The 18,650-nt window shown below is 39.2% G+C and overlaps 2 protein-coding genes across 3 annotated transcripts; one reads left to right on the top strand and one right to left on the bottom strand.

Annotated features, from left to right (window-relative positions):
* Positions 1–2,525: 2,525 nt before the first annotated feature.
* On the bottom strand, positions 2,526–5,523 carry pkia (cAMP-dependent protein kinase inhibitor alpha). Its single transcript, XM_085362485.1, has 3 exons — positions 5,481–5,523; positions 3,214–3,391; positions 2,526–2,602 (listed from the first exon to the last, which is right to left on the bottom strand). Exons 2-3 carry the CDS (start codon positions 3,362–3,364, stop codon positions 2,526–2,528), a joined length of 228 nt encoding a protein of 75 aa, XP_085218611.1. The 5' UTR covers positions 3,365–3,391; positions 5,481–5,523.
* Positions 5,524–6,908: 1,385 nt separating this feature from the next.
* zc2hc1a (zinc finger, C2HC-type containing 1A) lies at positions 6,909–17,732 on the top strand. Of its 2 annotated transcripts, XM_085362483.1 has the most exons (10): positions 6,909–6,969; positions 7,627–7,700; positions 9,432–9,548; positions 10,078–10,104; positions 12,511–12,652; positions 13,798–13,940; positions 14,779–14,884; positions 15,012–15,087; positions 15,501–15,599; positions 16,199–17,732. In XM_085362483.1, the coding sequence occupies exons 1-10, from the start codon at positions 6,954–6,956 to the stop codon at positions 16,332–16,334; spliced, it is 936 nt and encodes a 311-aa protein (XP_085218609.1). In that variant the 5' UTR covers positions 6,909–6,953; the 3' UTR covers positions 16,335–17,732. The 2 variants fall into 2 exon arrangements, with proteins under 2 accessions (XP_085218609.1, XP_085218610.1); XM_085362484.1 differs by lacking the exon at positions 10,078–10,104.
* The last annotated feature ends 918 nt before the right edge of the window (positions 17,733–18,650 follow it).

Below are 18,650 nucleotides of genomic sequence, written 5' to 3'. Positions count from 1 at the left end.
CACTGTTCTGATTACCATATGATACAGCTCAATTTTGTTACACTGTGTGCAGAAGGTCATGTCGGTTTGACATGACCTTCTGCACACAATGCAATTTATTTACCACCATCAATGCGTGTCAATAACCACCGTGTTTACTGCCTAGCACTTGACTAATCAGAATCTAATCAGGAAGAGAAACATAGTCATCATTTTTTCCTTTTTCTTTTTACAGTGCGTGGGTCTATTATAGGAGAGTACCAATTCCTTCACGTGAGCTAGCCATCATAGTATCTTTCTATCAAGCTGACCTTAACTAACGGCACATGACCTCACTGACTTGTGAATGCTTGCATTATCTATTGCATCGTTCTACATCGTCTGATATCGATTACAAAACAGAAGCGCTCAGTGATTGGGCCTTTCCGTTGTTGAATGGAATAGCTTAGATTGACCACCAGGGGGAGACAAAGACTTTGCTTATTGAGCCTTCTCTGTTGAGGATGCATTAATTTGTCTTGACACTTTCGATTAATTCACTAGTAAAATTTAATTGCACATCAAAACTAACCAAATAGACAAAGTCAAAAATGAGTATGTTACATAGTAATGCCTCTGATAACACAATAACGTGACTAAATCGAGAATTTTTATAAAATACTGAAAATAACAGTGAGAATGGAACAACAGCTTGAGTTCTATAGCTCACCGAAACTGCAACAGTACCGGTCATTAAATCACATTACACTGGACTCAGAGTACAAGTTATCTTAGTCCTATGATGCACTATAAAATGGCACTAATCCCCTTTAACAGGTTAAAACTAAAGATTTACTACAACCACCGTCCACCCGCCCAATTTTTACAGCTTCTTCCTATATGCCCATACTCCACGTTATCTCCAAGTTTCCTGAAAATCATCCAGGTAGCTGCAGATACATAATCCTGTTGACAAATAACTAGAAACAGTAGCAAAAAGATAACCTCCTTTGTGAAGGTAACTAAACAAAGAAACAAAATGATCAGCTGGTCAGATATAACAAAGTAATAAAGCATTTTTAGAATGCATACCCACATATTTCATTAGTAGATCTAAATTGGACAGAGTACAGTAATGGTGTTAAAAGGAAACTGTGAAAACAGATTACAAAAGGGAATTGCAAAACTGACAGGCAGTGTGCCAGTACATAATATTTATTCTAACAGTCGTCTCATCTACGAAAATTTACACATACAGCACACGCTAATAAACCACACTCAGTAGTGCAATTTCCAAATCTTAAGTAGCAAATAAATGTTTTTCCTTGATGTCCACCACAACCAAATTACAAACTTGGGTATAATACATGGCAGTGCAAATGTTAAACTGTGGGATAACCACTTAATGTGTGTAGATACCCTGCATGTAAGGAGAGAACTCCTGCATTCAAGGCCATCACAAGTTAGACTGGACACATTTGCAGACAGTGAGAGGCCAGTTATTAAAGTATAAGATGTACAGTAAGGGTGAAATCCTACTTTCCAACCAATCAATTTCATTGTTTACAGTGTCATTAAAAAGTATTTTCCTAAAGATAACCTGAGTGCAAACAAAATTCCTTTTTTTTTTAAAATGATGATTTCTTTTATTAATTGAAAAAAAGCTATCCAAACCTACCTGGCCCTGTGTGAAACAGTACATGACCCCTAAGCCTAATAAATGGTTGTGCTAGCCTTGGTAATAAGAACTGCAGGCAAGAGGTTTTGCAAGTATTGGCAAAGAGTTATTCACATAATCCCTGGGGGCAGGGATAGCTCAGTAGGTAAAGTGGTCGCCCCATGATCGGAAGGTCGGCGGTTCGAATCCACTTAACGGCTACCCTGAGGTACCCCTGAGCAAGGTACCGTCCCTACACACTGCTCCCCGGGCGCCTGCTTAGTGGGCTGCCCACTGCTTCACTGAGTGAATGGGTCAAATGCAGAGAAAAACAAGTAATTTCCCCATGGGGATCAATAAAGTATCCATTATTATTATTACATTGAGTGACTCTTTTCTGCAGAATTGTTTTGATTCAGCCACATTGGAGGGTTTTATGAGCATGAACAGTGCTTTTAATGAAAAACATCTCAATAGTAGTCCAAAACCTTCATTTTGTTACTTCAAGCTATTCAGAGGTGGACTTGCTGGTGTGTTTTGAAACACTGTCCAACTCAATAACCCAAGTGTGCTTGAAGTTTGGACCACAAATCGATGGGCAGAGGTTCTCTTTCTGTATTTTCTTGTAAAGAGTTGAATTTGTGGTTCCATCAATTATGGCAAGTAGTCCAGGTCCTGAATTAGCAAAGCAAAAGACAATATTGCCTTGGCAGAAAAATGGTTTTTACAAGCGAGAGAGAGACTGTGCTGTGGTTGCCATAGTGATGACTTCCTGATGGCAGGATAGTGGCAATAGAGGATTTTGCTGTTCACAGTCATTAGATGCAACTGGCCAGTCAGAGGCTTAGCATACAGGGAGCAGATAGACTAAAAGAAGTGGCTGCTCGAGTCCATAAATGTCCGGTGGCACTTAGCTTCCCTCAGCTTGAGTCTGCTCTTCTTTAGATGGAGAGTTCTGGCTTTTCTCAGCATCTTCTCCCTCATCACCTGGAAAACAGTGAAGAAAGAGGACAGTGGGACAGTCGATTTCATGGACATTTAACTACGGGGGAAGTCAGTGATGCAGCTACTAAGTCACCAAAGAAGACATATATGTAAAATGTAACTGAAGAACTTCAATTAAATTTTATTTATATAGTGTGAAATCAGAACAACAATCATCCTAAGACATTTTATTTTGTACAGTAAAGACCCCACAATAATGGAGACAAAACACCAACAATCAAATGTCGTCGTCCCCCCCCCCCTCCCTATGAGGAAACACTTGGTGACAGTGGGAAGGAAAAACTTCCCTTTAACAGGAAGAAGCCTCCGGTAGAACTAGACCAAGGGAGGGGCAGCCATCTGGGAGAGAGACAGGACAAAAGACACACTTTGGAAGAGAGCCAAAGATTAGTGGCTCTGTGATTTTGAGCTCTATTTACAATTTCCAAACATGCTGCAGAACTAAGCTATGAAGTCTTGATTTTCCTCTCCACTGTTGGAAAATCCAGAGAATTCAACTCAACACAAGTAGAGTGGAGGCCATGTGTTGCTACCCTGATGAATTATTAATGTCGCCATCAAAATATGTTCTCGTTCTTCATCATGTTGCTCACCTGACTTGTTGATGTTGAGCTGTGCCAGACTCTCCGACAGATCAGTGGTGCCCGGTTCTCCAGGAGCGTCTGGAATATCATGTATGGCATTCCTGCGGCCGGATCGTCGAGAGGTGATGAAGTCCTCATAGGTCGCCTTCACATCCGTCATCGCTGACACACCTCACCATAGCAGGGCCTGCCGCACACAGCAGCACACACTGACACACCTTTTCAAGTTTCACAGGTGCACAGTGATCCACAGACAATGGAATCTGCACCGCTTTTATGGAAAGATCGCTGAAATGGACAGAGTTTGTGCAGCTTCTCCTAAATAACTTTACACAATGGCAACACCAGTTTTTGTTGACAAGAAGAATGTAACGCAGCAGGCTATGCAGACACTCATTGAATACATCCCTCCCTCCGCTTATCTTATGACCTAATCCCTGCTTAATCTATTTTAATCTCAGTCTAGGGTACAGGCGACACCATGGATACAGAGGAGGCAAATTCAGTAGAAGAAATGCCGAGGAGAGCGATGGGAAATATAAACAGACAATCTGATGCATTACTTCAACCAAACAGCACGCTAAGAGGTCATTAAAGCAGAATGAGGAAAGTACTGCCATATCACATGGAGTATGATGGGAGCTGTGCTGCCCCGGAGATTTAGGTTAAATCCTTCTGCTTATATTCAAGCCCTTTGTAGCAATCTGTCTGGCTGAGGCTGTCCTTCAGCACTGAGCAGATTCAGGCTTTGTTGTCACATTTCTTTCAATTAAAATCTGCTATGATGAGATTTCTTTGGCTGTATCAGTCTGGATATCTGCATTTATTTGCTGCCACTACTTTAAAATTTTCAAGGAAAATAAAAAACCCTCAGAAGACATCACAATACTCAGTCACAAAAGAAGGTTGGTTTGATTTTCCCCAAGTCAAATGCAGGATTTTTAAATTATATATAAGTATATATTAAAAATGCCTCACTTTCACATCCATTTGTGGCTATTTCTAGAGAAAGTTGTGGTGGACTGTGGCTATTTTTGGAAACCTCTTCTGTCATCATCTGAATGTAGCTTGCATGAGTAAATGTCCTGGTAGAGCCAAATGAGATATAAAATTCCTCCCCACACCTTTCAATAAAGAACCTGTCTTATGATAGAACATAAGTGAATCTAATTGGATTACAGATCTGTACGTGCAGACATTTTTCCACTGAAGCTGTGTTTTTATTTGAAGTTAGAAGTTGAAGTTAGAAGTGACAGGACATTTTGCGATGTGTTTTCCTATGCTCATATTCTATGAAATATTAATTGCCAGTTTACATAATTTAGTCAGACTGTTGTACCCATGAATTAGAACATTGGCAACTCAGCTGTGTGTTTGTGTGTATATGTGTGTGTACAGTGTGTGTACTCCCATGTGGGAAGCAGAGCTCAGCTGGCCTGGACAACAATATACATAGCACAGACTCCAAACAAATGATCAAATCGCTGAATAATACAACAGGCCAACCGTCTCTGTCTTTCACTATGAAGTTTTGTTTTTTTTTTTGGGGGGGGGGGGGAAGTCTACTCCTGCTTTGCAGCTGTTTGATTTGTTATGCTGCCAAACAGAATATTAGCAGTGATAAAGGCAGTACATAAACGAGTCCCAGAAACTTATGCCAGAGTTATTCTAGGTGGCCTGGGCATACCTGGGACTGATGCCAGGTCTCACACAAACAGACATGCTATACTCCAACATCACCGTGCCAAGCGCAAAAGTAAACAATTTCTCCTTAACCACGGATTCACGCGCAGCTGTCAACACCCTCCCTGTAAGAGCGTGCAAATGTTTTACTGTTATTTCTACAGCTCGTACACATTTAAGGCAATCTTAGCTAAGTGATTTATTTAAAAGTTCATCGCGAGTCTGCACGAGTGTGACGTCACTCCACAAAGACTATTTGTCCAAAATGACAATTTATCACCTACTAAAGCGATGCAGTCACGCGCATTGGCGTCCTAAATAATAAAGCGCTAGTTTTTTTCTTTTCTTTTTTGTTGAAGACATATAACCTTTCAATACAGACGAGCTTAAGGTTGCAGGAGAATCTGAATGTTTAAATTCATTATTAAAACCAAGATCCATACGTCTGTCTTTGATGACAAAGACCCCCACAGAGCCAGGTCAGTGTCAGTAAACGTAGCCTGCATGATATTAACATTACACATGCATTTACGAGCTTTGCGCACTTTGCACCTGCAGTTATTATTCTTAATATGATCAACAAGGTATGCTACCTGTTTGGAATAAATGGCTTCCGAATATTCGCAGGGGTCAATCACATCGGCTCGGATCTTGCCATTTCGGTATTCCCCAATGCGCTCATGAAAGAGAATTTACCAACGTCAAGCAAATCAAGCACACCAAAGCTACTTCCGAGTATTACTTTCAGAATAAAACCGCATTACTTTGAAGGGACGCTTAACAGAAAAGTTTTTCATTACCAGCTACTTTACCTATACTCCTTTATTTTATTAGATAGATAAATATACATATAAATAAATAAATACACATATAGGATTACTAATAGGAATACTTGCACCACATTCATTAATTAATATCTGACAAAGTGAGAGCCATAAACTTTAATGCCAAGTGCATTGTTTAACCGTGAATGTGTGTGTAAAATCATTACCTTATTTAAAGGTTAGGATACATTAGGACTTAGCGAATGGTTATCATCCCATTGCTATAATTTGAAATGGTGAAAAGGCATCGCGCTTGGGCGTGTGTGTGGTGCGAGAGATCACACAAAAGGGAGTCAGTGTTGAAACAACGTCCCTCTTGTGATAAAGGCACATGTTTGCTGTGCCCTCTTAGCATCTGTCCATGAATCCCTCCATTCAGATGACACATGTTGTCAGTATGGCAAATGAGGAACTTCCGAGTGTTTGTTCTGCGCAAGTGTTTGAGCTAACAAAAGCAGCAAAGGAGCACACTAGTTTTGTTGTTTGGTTGATATAATGAGTTTCTGTAAATGACCATCCCCAAACAAAGCTGAGATGCAAGGTAAAGCTACCAGCCCGTTTATTCATTAACATAACTTTGTATCAATAACAGCACTAATAACTAATAGCATTTCATTTTTTATTTATTTCTATAGCTAAAATTAAAAAAAAAGATTTCGTCCCAGTAACAGCAACATTTGCTAGTTTCCAGCGAAAACTGAGCTACGCAAACTCCCCCAAAAATTGATGGTTAGGAGTAATACTGGGAAACATGACAGAGGTTCCCTCCCACGCGCCACCTGCTGTCCAAAATAAACAGTGCATACTTGAACACTCCATCAGAAACAGTGCAGTAATAACCAATGAAATACTCGCATGTTAGCTCACCGAGCGGCATCGGACAACCCAGTTGCTATCGGTAGCCAAAGATCAGTAGTGTCAAGATAATTACCTGCCATTGGGAATTGGAACAGGACGTCCCAGTAGTGTCGACATAAGTCACAGAGAAACAAACAAAACACAAAAAAATGACAAACCAAAAATGTAGATCTACACAGGACATCAGTAATTCACAATACACTGCAGAATAAATTTATATGTAAATTAAAGTAATTTTCCTTACAGGATAAATGGGTAAAAACAAAACATTTCTCCCGTTTTAGCAAAGCCGGAAATGAAGAGGGGGTTTCATCTTGTATTTTCCGTCTACGTCTGGCCGTTTTCGAACAACGGCAACAGGACCAGATAAGGAATAACCTAAGGATGGAAGAATTTGAAGGTATGCGATATTGCTGTTTGTGTGTTTACTTAAGCCTTTTATGGCAAATTTGGGATTTCAGCATTTCGTTTTTATCTGCCAAGGGGACGCTTTGGGGTTCGCGGCTCCTTTAGATGAACAGTTTTGTATAGCGACCTCCTTTTTGTTTGGGTTTTAGCCCAAGTAATGCTAGGTAACGTCAGGGCCAAAGATGAAGCTAGCTGCTCCTCCTATCTGAATGGGTGCGATTCCTAGCTAGAGGAGCTATCCGGCTAACCAGCAAACTCCTAACAAATAACACTTTTAAATGAATGGTTTAAAGCGTGTATATCAATGAATCTTCGGAGACTGCTTACCTTTAATATTAAATACGTTTCTATGTGTACAGTAATACTTCGAAGTGTTTGACTCTGTACGTTAAACTTAGCTAAATCTGACTATTTTCCTCCAGCCATTTTCAGGAAATTTGAAGTATCCGTGTAGAATGAGCAGTAAAGGCAACAATAAAACATCGTTGCCTTTACTGTGGCAGAAGAACACAATTTATGACGGCGAAAGTATTTACCTTGTATCAAATGTTAACTGGGTCATTATTTTTCTTCCCATGTTTGTTTAGTCCCGTTGTGGCCCATTTTTGACCTTTAAACCTTCACCGAATTTGTTCTGTTATTCTTGCAGATGGCGAAGCTTCTCTGGTTGACGATCGGATTCAGTGTAATATCTGTAAAAGATCTTTCTTCCCCAAAGTCCTGGTAAAAAAAAACAAACCACCTCTTGCTCATTTCTGACATTTCTTAATACAAAAAACAAACAAAACAAAACAATGTGTAACACTGTTTTAAGAGGACAATATTTTAATCGCAGACACTTTAAGTGTTTGTTTGGGGGTGTGTTGATCACGCACTATGATTAACCCGCCTGGCTGACAGTATTTACCACATTAATTCTCAGCTGACAGGGTATCAGCTGTTTGTTCAATAATAATGTGTCTATGATCCAGATAGCTAGCAGGGTCCTGTGAAGAGCTCTGTAGGGGAGTTGAAAGTTTTATCAAAGCAGAAATGCTTTTTGTTTGAACAAATTTGTGATATTCAAGACTCTGATTTAAAAATTTCACTAAGAAACGTCTCTAGTAGTACTGCTCTCCCATAAAGCAGAGTTGGAAATATTGGTCATTAATTAATTATTTAATTAATTTCATAGTGGGCCATTTTTTATATATAGATGAATTGCAGCACAAGTATCAACTGGACTGTATCATGTGAAGCATTTTCTTTCACTTGATTGTCTAAATCAGTGAATGGAGATTGTTTAGAAAGGATGGCTTCACACATGTTCAGCAATACAGTACTCTCAGCACTGTCTGCAGCACATGCAGGTAAGGGTGGTGTCATAGCGCTATATAAATGCAATCTATTATTATTATTATTATTATTATTATTATTATTATTATTATCATCATCATAGGCGAAAAGACTGGTTTTGAGTCATGGTTATGGGTGACAGATAGACACATCTGTGTATTTCGGAAACTGCTGATCTACTGGGATTTTCTCATATAACCATCTCTTGGGCTTACAGAGAATCGACAGAAAAAAAGAAAATATTCACAGAGTGGCAGTTATCTGGGTCAAAATGCCTCGTTGATGTCAGATATCAAAGGGGAAAGGCCCAGCTGCTTCAACCGGATAGGAAGGCATCAGTAACTAAAACAGCATGAAAGCATGGATCAATCCTGCCTTGTGTCAGCAGTTCAGGTTGCTGGTAATGGTGTGGAGGATATCATAGTTTTGATACAGCCGTCTACCTGAGTGTTGTTCCTGATCTTTATTACCACAGTGTACCCATCTACTGATAACATGACATGTTCTGATATTCTGATTATAACATGGCATGTTATTATGCTTCCAGCAGAGTGGGTTCAACCTGGTACTAATGTGTACCTAACAGAGTCGCTAATGAGTGTATATGAGTTGATTTTTACTCCCCCAAAATCCTCTGTTCCTTTGCTTATTGTGTTGAAATGACTAAAACATACTACAGAGTTAATACATCAAAGCTATAAAGGTTTTTGGTGTTTAATTTGAAGAGAATCTTCTGGTAAACAACCAAATATGTGCTCTTATGCAAGCACTTTGCCTCATTAGTAGATAATGGCTGCATTAAAGCATGGTGTATTATTCTAGATATGTATAGCAATATAGGTTTGGGTCTCCATCAGGAAGACATTAGTGTGCTTCAGAGAGTTGGCTGCAGCTTTGAGGAGGTTACTGGTGTTGTTAATGTTACTCATTTAAATTTGAGCTTGAAATGTTTGAAAGAAAGTTTCCTCCTCTTTCAAGAAATTCATTTAGGAAAACATAGTTGAAAACTTAAATTATAGTAAAAGACAGATACAAATCTTAAGTGATGCCATGCCAGTGGTGTTAAAAACAAATAAAAATGTTTTGTCATGTTTTGTGCACATTGTCCTCCTTCAACAGGAGAAGCACTCAAAAATCTGCCAAAAATCAGCAACTAAAAAGAGGAAGGTTTTTGACTCCAGCAGACAAAGAGCTGAGGGAACAGACATCCCCGTACTGAAACCCATCAAACCAAAGGTAAGCCTTCACCTAAGCAGAGCGATGGAAATCCACATAAATTGTCAGCAGTGGTTCATTTTGACTATTGACAGGATTGAAAAAAAATTGCCTAAAGTCAGAAAACTAGCTGGATCTCACATGCTGCTTAAAACGCTGTTGTTCATTTTTTTAGGTAATCTATTCATTCATGAATACGTCCAGCTTTTATTATTAAAAAATGACCTGTTTTTAATCTGAGGTTATTTATTCAGCGTTGTATCCAATAATACAACACCTAAAGGAAACAATGCTGTTCATATTCCTTAATTATCCGAAAACTCTATATTACTCTGCAAACAAGTTATCCAGATAAACCTTTTATAATCCAGGTCACATGAAGGCTTTCCAGGGAGGACCCAGAAAAGAATCAGCCTTTGAAATGTACACAGCATTTTGGCGCTTATGGTGTTGAGTGGCGCCTATGAATTTTCATTTCCATGCAGCACATTCAGTGTATTATGTCGACAGTTTATTTTTACAATGTAAACAACTTTCAATTGTATTTCAGTCACAAAGTTCATCTGCTACTGAAAGAGTAAGTTGCTTTTATTTTATTTTATTTTTTTTGTTCAATTGTCCCTCCTTTCCATAGATATTATTTTTAGCAGCACAGATAATCTGTTGAAGCCCGCGAGGCTTTCCCTCACTGTTTTTCTGGCTACACAAAAACTTTGTTTGCCTTGAAGTATTGGCTTGAATAGTCTGTGGGTGTGCCAAGTCATGTTGATGATATTAATTTTAAAAATCCTTTCATACCTCTTGTCTTTAACTGGCATCCTTCTGTATCCAGTGTTCTTTTCTCTTTCATTTAACGTGACAGCCTTAATGCTATATTTTCTAGTTCAGCTGCTGCGGTTGCTTTGAACCTTCAGATTACTCTTTAACAACTAAAAACTGTATTTGTTTCGTTTATTTCTTCTCTGTGAGAAACTGTCTCATGAGTATCAGTCAGTGAAGTAATCTTGCCCAGTCTGTTGCCTGGCTGTTGTTCAGATGGTCTTGGCTTCAACTAACTCCTGCGTACTCACTCTGTGCTCCCACTGGAATTTTCAGCTTTGTGATATGAACAGGACAAACGTCTAGTTATGCGACAAATTCTGTTTTGTTTAGTTTTTCTTTGGCAGCAGTTTAGGAAAGAGGAAAATATAATAAAATGTAGTTTTAGCTCTCTCCAAGTCACCTGTGTTTGTCAGACAAACGTGTCTGAATGCTTTAACTACACAGGAGAAATAGAAAGTCACAGAGGCTGTCGTGTTGCCTCAGATCCACTTTAGACAACTGAACTCACTGAACTATTTCTGTCGCTAATCATCAACTTTAGATAAGACTAGAGCTGGGCGATATGAGATTTTTTTCATATCACGATATGTTTTTTTCATTTCAGGCGATAACGATATCTATCACGATATAAGCCAAATAACTATATTTGTAAGATTTAAATGTGCCGTTGCTCACAAGTAAAATGTGAAATAATCAGCAGCTTGTTTTTAAATATTTATTTCCCATAATAAGTTCAACAGGGTAGATGTACTTAAGGAACATGAGACTTTTTCAGATAAATAAAGGCAAATATTGCAAACTACACAAAAGACAGCCGCTAAAGCGTTTAAGTTTCAAAATAGAACAAATGAAACAGACTAAATTGTCAATTCCACTTAGAAACAAAATATTAATTCTAAAAATAAATCTTAGTTTGTTTTACAGAAGAACAGACAAAACTGACTAACCTTTGTCAATATCAAATAAACTGAGAACTAAAAGGAAATTCTCAATCTCTCCTTGTTGTATAGCTGAGCTTTTCAAACAGTTTTAACAGTTACTTTAGTCTGACAAAAGCCGAATGACGAATTAGCGCTTCCAGTCAGAGACTGAGGCTACGTCCACGCGTACACGGGTATTTTTGAAAACGGAGATTTTCCGTTTTCGTTTTAAAAAATAATCCCGTCCGCACATAAAGGGAGAAATGAAGGAAAACGCTGCTATGAACATGCCAAAGCAGCAGGTGGAGCTAGATTCCTAACCGTGCAGAAATGTTGGCCAATCAGAAGTCTAGAAGCCTCGGTGGGAAAAAGTAAACAAAGCTGGGGCATAGAAGCAGAACCGAGTCGTATGTGTGGAGGGACAGTAACTGTGTGTATATGTAAGCATTTAAACACTGCAGAGAGTAGAATTAACAGTAACAGTATTGTAGAAATTCATTTCACCGAAACAATAACGTGGCGCACAGTGTGACGCATGCACCAGTTTATTGTATTTCCAGACTTGCTTTCGGCACAATTTACAGTGCACGCTACTCTGTTTTTTGTCAGACTTGAAATAGCCGAAATACCTTCAAACTACGGAACTTCTATGGCTCTTCCGTTCGACAATCTCTCCGGCATTGGAACCATCATCTGTTTTCTCTTCGGTCACGCTCGGTTGATTTTTCTAGTCGGCACACTCATTTCCTCCATTACGCGCTGGCTCCATTACCCGCTGGCTGCTTCCCAAACAAACACACGTGCGGCTTGGCACTTGTGCTGTACGTAACAAGTGACGCGACGTGACACTGCGGCTGTGATTGGTTCGGCTCTGCGCTACTTGATTTGGATTGGCTGACCTAAGAGGACAAGAGCGGCGAGGTCTATCGCGATAGCTTAATTTCTCTATCGAGTAAAAGTTATATCGCCATACATATCGTTATCGTTCTATCGCCCAGCTCTAGATAAGACTTGTACTTTTGTTATGGAAACATAGTTGTTGGGGGTTTTTTTGGGTAAGAGTGGGAAGTGCAGGCTTAGATAAGCGTATGCAATCTTTACATATTCGCTGTGAAACCTGTCGAGTTAAAACATTCGGTAAGAGAGTAGCTTAATCGTATTTTCTTAATATTAGATTGTCAAACTATAGCAGCAAACAGCTGTAACAGAGAATCTCTTTTCTCATGTTGTTGTCGTGTCAGGCAGAACCCCCGAAGAAGCCGTCAAATTGGCGCAAGAAACACGAGGACTTCATCGCCACCATCCGGGCTGCAAAGACCATCGGTCAGGTCATAAAAGATGGAGGACCATTACCCCCGCCTCCTCCTCCTACTTATGACCCAGGTAACATCTAGTTATCTAGAAGCAAATGGAAAAACTATAAAAAAAAAGATTTTGTATCTTAATAAAAGAATTGTGAAAAAGTCTCATACACTGCTCGAAAAAATTAGCACTTTTTAATCAATTTCATGAGGTGATTACCTGGACCCTGCACAGGTCGTCCACACGTCATTCCTTGAAAGTTGGCTGTGGCTCCCAGCACAGCCTGAAGAGTGGAGATTCCAGGAGACAGGCGGTTATTCTATGAGGGTGGCCTGTGGCCCCTTTAGTAGGCCCTGTGCTCACTGCAAGGCACTGTGGCGCTCAACTGGCAGTTAGGTATCAGGATGAAATCTTTGGGCCTAATGTCAGATCCTACACTGGTGCTGTGGGCCCTGGGTTCCTCCTGGTGCATGATAATATCCAGCCTCACATAGCGAGAGTATGGAGGCAGTTGCTGGAGGACCGAACACTGTCCGGGGGCTCTCCCATTGTCCAGATCTGGGAGGAGATCCCTCAGGACACCAGCTGTCATCTCATTAGGAGCATTCCCCAACATTGTATGCAAGCACATGGTGACCATAGAAACTACTGAGTACCATGTTGAGTCGCTGCAATGAAATTTTTAGCAAAATGGACTTGACACTGCAGACAGTTATTACTAAATGCTGAAATGTAATGTAGAGGCTGACTGACATGTTGTAAGTAAAAATTTAAAACGTGAAGGCAATACAGAAACACCCTTCAATGACTGAAGCGTTGATGAGTGCTGAGGATGTATGGTTTGTCCACCAGAGGGCACGCTGCAACTTCACTGTTGGATTACCATGGGCAGAGTCCAAATGAGTAATCTAAAACTTGTTGCAACCATCAAACAATATTACTTTTTAAAGTATACTGTCATTGTAGTAAGGACTCATGAATAACAACATTAATGTAGAAATATTCAGAATGTTTTGTGTCACTAAAAGGAAAGAAATAATTTTAAATGACTAAATATCAGCACGATTACTGCTCGTATAAATCCTATACAAGTCGAGCTGTAATTGTGGTGACAGCTGCAAATGAAAAGTTCAAGTCACCACTTCATCAGATAGTAGTATTTCTGTATACAGGATTCAATTACAAAAGCTACATGTATATTTTCCCACTACCTTGTCTCCCTTTAGACTATATCCAGTGTCCTTACTGTCAGCGGAGGTTCAACGAGAGTGCAGCTGACAGACACATCAAATTCTGCCAGGAGCAGGCTGCCCGAATGCCCAACAAAAGCAAGTCAGGAGATGCCAAAAAGCCTCCAGGTCGCACACAGGTACACGCACGCACGCACGGATAGGAGAGGGGACTGCATTTGAAATTAAACAGACAATAGTTCCCAAAAAGTTGATTCTGTTCATCTGGACATAGCATTTTAAGTGGGAGAAACATTTCATCACTCATTCAAGTGACTTCTTCAGTCTTTTGGGATTTCCTTACCTGGATGATTGAGCATGGATCTAAACAGAAAATAGTTTGTTGTTAGTTTTTTAAACATAAAATGTTAAAAAATGCTCATAGGTAGGTTTACAAAACCTATACTGATGATCGATATGTGTGGCACTTCTGTGTTATGGCTAATTGCTGATAATTAAGAAGTTTTCCTTTTAAATCATTGTCTTTTATTACCATGGTGGGACTCCCACTCTGCAGCAGATGTAGAATTACAAGTTACTTAGCAACAGCTATGGTGCATAGCTAGGGAGTTAATTTGGTAGCCAATAAAAACAGCAGGGCTTAAACCCTTCTGGTTAAGAGCTCTGATTCCCCATTGTAATAAAAAGCCTTCAGTTGTTAATCGTTATGTCACTGAGCCTCCCTGCTGTGTCGTGTTTTTAGATTTGTTATGTGTTGCAGTTCTTTTTTATAGCTTTGAGATTTTCTTCCAGATCGCAGTTTTAAAACCCGTTTTAGAGCCAAGCATTGACACAATGTGCATATTACAAACACTACAACCACAAGCCGTTCTGCTTATGTGGTCGTATAGTGATATGATATGATATATGTTTTTGTATATCTTTAATGTAACTATGTTAATGACTTTTCAGCCATGATATCCATAGCTGATCTTTTGTACCAAATAGTTATTTTTATTGCCTTCTCTCTGTCTTCAGTACAAGCCTCCTGCTGCTGCAAAGAAGGCCAACACTCCCGTTGTGTCAACCATCCCTTCAGCTTCCTCTCGTTTACCCCAAAGATCAGGCCTTGGACAGCCCACTGGTACGAGACACAGTGCTGTACTCCTCATCACCCCCCCCATATTGTGAATTTGTGACTGACTTCATTGCATCAAACAAAACTAATATGTGCATTGTCCTCATTTGTGTCACCCTCTCTCTCACTTAAGGAATCCCATCTAGTAAGGCCTCCTCAACAGGTTCAGTGAAGAATAATCCCTCCGGGCTCACAAGCCCACCGTCAGGGTTAGTACACATACGCAGATGTGTTTTAAATACTGTGGGCGAGTCCAGACAGGTTTTTATTTACTGATGTCAAGTGGGTACTGTTTTTTTTACCTTTTATTGTGCATTCAGCTGTGTCTATTCAAATATCTGTTGGAACAGTCAATCTTTGTACATGTTTTTACAGCCCGGATTTATTTTGATTGAAGTGTCATTTCGAACAATGTGAGTCAAAACAAAATGCAACGTCAGAACCGAGAATAGAGCAAGGCTGCCAAAAAACAACAGTTTCATTTCGCTTTCTCACTTTTATTCTTAGTATCCAAGACATTATGTCTACGCGGTGTCTCGACAGAGAGCCTTTATTTCAATGAATAACTTTGAAACATCCTTGTCCTGGTTTTCTTTTTGTTTTTCTCTGATATCTCTGTCAGTGTGGGAAGTAAATCCCGAGTAGCAAGTTCTGGCTATGGATCTGTGAGGAACGCTCAGACTGGACTCAACAAGAAGAAAGTAGACTCCTACATATCTAGGTGAATAAACGTCTTAAGTCATAACCTCCACAGAAAGAGTGGAGAAAATCAATTGGTGACCTCTCCTGACCTCTGGTGGCTTGGTGAAGTATTACCGGATGAGAGGTGAAACGTCTTCAAGCAACTTAAAGAAGTCCAGACGCTTTTCTTTGCAAGCTCCTTTGACTACGATGACCTGGATGACTGAGAACCTTCACAGACATATTACATATACTACCTCTAATTTGACTAAGAATGTGCAAATTTCAATTTTACTTTAAGAAAGTTTAAAAAAAAAAAAAATTAGGGATGAGTCTTACCTGCACATTCATTTAAACAAAAGAAACTTGCATGCACAGTTATATCAACCTTGCCACCCATACGTCTCTAGCTTCTGGTTGCTTTGATTATCGTTATTGCTTTGGAGCAAAACAATTTCCCATTTAATCAAGCTGAGGGGAAATATGGGATAATCCAGCTTACTTGGCATCGGCTTAAGTGGCATTGACATTCGTATAAAGACGTGTAAAATCCAAATAGATCTTTGCCCTGACGTTTCACTAGTTGCAACTTTGTCTGCACAAATTCTAAAGTTGCTGCTGTCTTTTCTGTTTTCTCAGGAATGATATAGATGGCGCGAACGATGTTGGGAACGGCGGAATGAAGAGCAAGTTTTGTCACGCTTGTGGGACAAAGTACCCTGTTGAATCTGCCAAATTCTGCTGCGAGTGTGGGGTCAGGAGGATGTGTATTTGATAGCAGTCAGAAGAAAACGAAAGCAGGGTTAGGATTTAGGTAATAAGAATTGAGGGAAAGGTGAAAGAGTAATTAATTCCATCTTTATTTTCCCACACTGATTTTATTTCCTGGCAGTAAAGATGGTGTGTGCAGTCACACTGAATATTATCCAAATTTCATTGCATAACTTACAATAAGGAGTGCACTTAGCTACTGTGTTTTGCGTTGACTAGTGACCGGTTGATCTCTGTGCCGAACAGATTTGGTACACAGATTAATCGGTTTAAATCATGATGTGGCTTTTACAAGCACATCCCGTAAGTAGCTTCTCTTTCACTGCTTCATTTGCTCACAGCATTGCTGCTGTTTCCATGCACTTATAAAATGAGCATTACTGCCATGAAACTACAGGTCATAGAGGGTTTAAGAATTTGTGAGAAATAAATATTTCCAGCAAAGGAGAGGTGGTTGGTCATTGGAAGGAAGCTATTAAATATTATGCATCTTTAGAAGGGAGTAGAGGAAAGATGAATTAAAAGTGGGTTTGGAAAAAAAGAAAGGAAACATGTTGGGTGGCTGATTAGAGGTGAGATTAACTGCCCTGCATCATTATCGCTCTTCAGCCCTTGATTTGAAGTGCATTCCTCAACCCCACCTGTCTCCACATTGATGTGCAATAATAACGACTACTGAAGAAAGCAGTGTGATTTTTTTTATTTTTTAAAAAAAAGAAAATAGCTTCAAATTTTTATCTTATCACCCTGTTTTCTTAGGAACCAATCCAAAAAAGGTTGAGTGGTTACAGGTCAGTGCTCCCTTTAAGGTCACTTAACAGGAAAAACCTGTTATCCCATATACATTATACCCAAATGTAGCATTTACTCATTCCCTTTATTCCCACTAGGTTTATACATTTATTTATTTTCTTATTCCTTTTCATTTTTACTGACTGAACAGTGATTGTATGGTTTTTGTTTGTTCTTTTATGTTCTACAGAATTAAAATAGGTTTCATTTGGAATTGTGTGAAACCAAAACACACCTCAGTGTGTTGAAATTGCTTTTTTTTTTCTTCCCCTTTCTCAACAGTGTTTCTACTGAGTCAGTGTTCAGTGCATTAAGGTATTTAGAATCAACACTAAAGTAATTTTGCTGTCGACCTTTGCTTGATGACCCCCACATAGGTTATTTTATGGTGGGACTTGGAAGAGCGGGGACAAATCTCTCCTTGAGGTGCATGATTAATTATCTAAGTAGGGCATTTATTCCCGGTAACAAACTATATTCACGTTACGTCACGAGAAAGGTTTAAGCCTACTGGAGGGCTGCGTTTTCCTGTAATGATAACGTCAGCTGTTAGACTGGATATGATTGTGCACCAAATGCCGTGTACATCCACCATCAATAAACCTCTTTGAAGACAGCTGTAATTGTGAGTCTGACTAATAAGTAACACACACCTTATCTTTGTTTGGGATATAAATATATTTTTTGAATAGTATGCCATGTTATATACAATGTTAGTCATCAGCTTAAATATACAGTTTAAAGACAGAAGTTAGCTACATAACAACATAATGTTATGTAGTACATAATGTATGCTACATGACGGGAAACAAATAGCTGCTGTGCTGAAAATAGCTGCAAAATGTAGCAAAGGTTGCATGCTTATATTTTCTATAATTGTGTAAAAAGGGAAAAAAGTTTTTAGGTAGATAACATTAATCAGAGCACCAACTGATTGTGACAGTAAAAGCTCGTACTGTAGCTATATCCCAGGATAGGAAAAAAAAGGTCTGTGACCTGAGCTTAAATAACTGTGGCAAAGCATGCTTTTAATATATAAATCATTGTCAATGAGTAATCAACACAGTGTCATCTCAGACCGTACCTTGACACACAGCCTAAAACAACTCCCCGGACAGGAAAAGTAAAAACAAAAATTGAGGAGCTTTAGATAACCAAGATAAAAAAGATCTGCCAGGGCTAGTTATTCCAATCCAAAGTGAAAGCAAAACTATATCTGAGCACCTTAATATTTCCTAGTCATGCTTCAGCAGCCACTACTAAGTGCAAGTTAATGTCGTAGCAAGTGCTTCGAAAACAAAGTTTCAGTTTAAGCACCTTTAAAGTTAATCATATCCACTTTTTATAGCTAAACACAACTTCAGCTATTAAAACGCTTTGCTGTGATAATAAAAAAAGAAAACATGCACCTTAAACTGTTTGTAGTCCACATGATGCTGCATAAAAGGTTGTATATGCAGCTGGTCCTTAGTGTGTGGGAAATCAGGATATTAGGAAGACTTAGGAATTTCATTTCCGCTTGACTGAA

This window comes from Diplotaxodon limnothrissa, linkage group LG9 (genome assembly GCF_057381915.1).
Source record: "Diplotaxodon limnothrissa isolate DT_005_m linkage group LG9, D_limnothrissa_male_GT1.1, whole genome shotgun sequence".
Lineage (NCBI taxonomy): Eukaryota > Metazoa > Chordata > Actinopteri > Cichliformes > Cichlidae > Diplotaxodon > Diplotaxodon limnothrissa.
The sequence above is the reverse complement of the archived record's forward strand: the minus strand, read 5'-3'. Positions and strand labels throughout refer to the sequence as shown.

Excerpts from the sequence above, each read along its gene's own strand:
- pkia (XM_085362485.1), bottom strand. The coding sequence starts at position 3,364 with ATGACGGATGTGAAGGCGACCTATGAGGACTTCATCACCTCTCGACGA. Across the intron at positions 2,603-3,213 it reads GCTCAACATCAACAAGTCAG|GTGATGAGGGAGAAGATGCT; the intron begins GTGAGCAACATG and ends ACTGTTTTCCAG.
- zc2hc1a (XM_085362483.1), top strand. Across the intron at positions 12,653-13,797 it reads TCCTCCTACTTATGACCCAG|ACTATATCCAGTGTCCTTAC; the intron begins GTAACATCTAGT and ends GTCTCCCTTTAG. Across the intron at positions 13,941-14,778 it reads AGCCTCCAGGTCGCACACAG|TACAAGCCTCCTGCTGCTGC; the intron begins GTACACGCACGC and ends CTCTGTCTTCAG.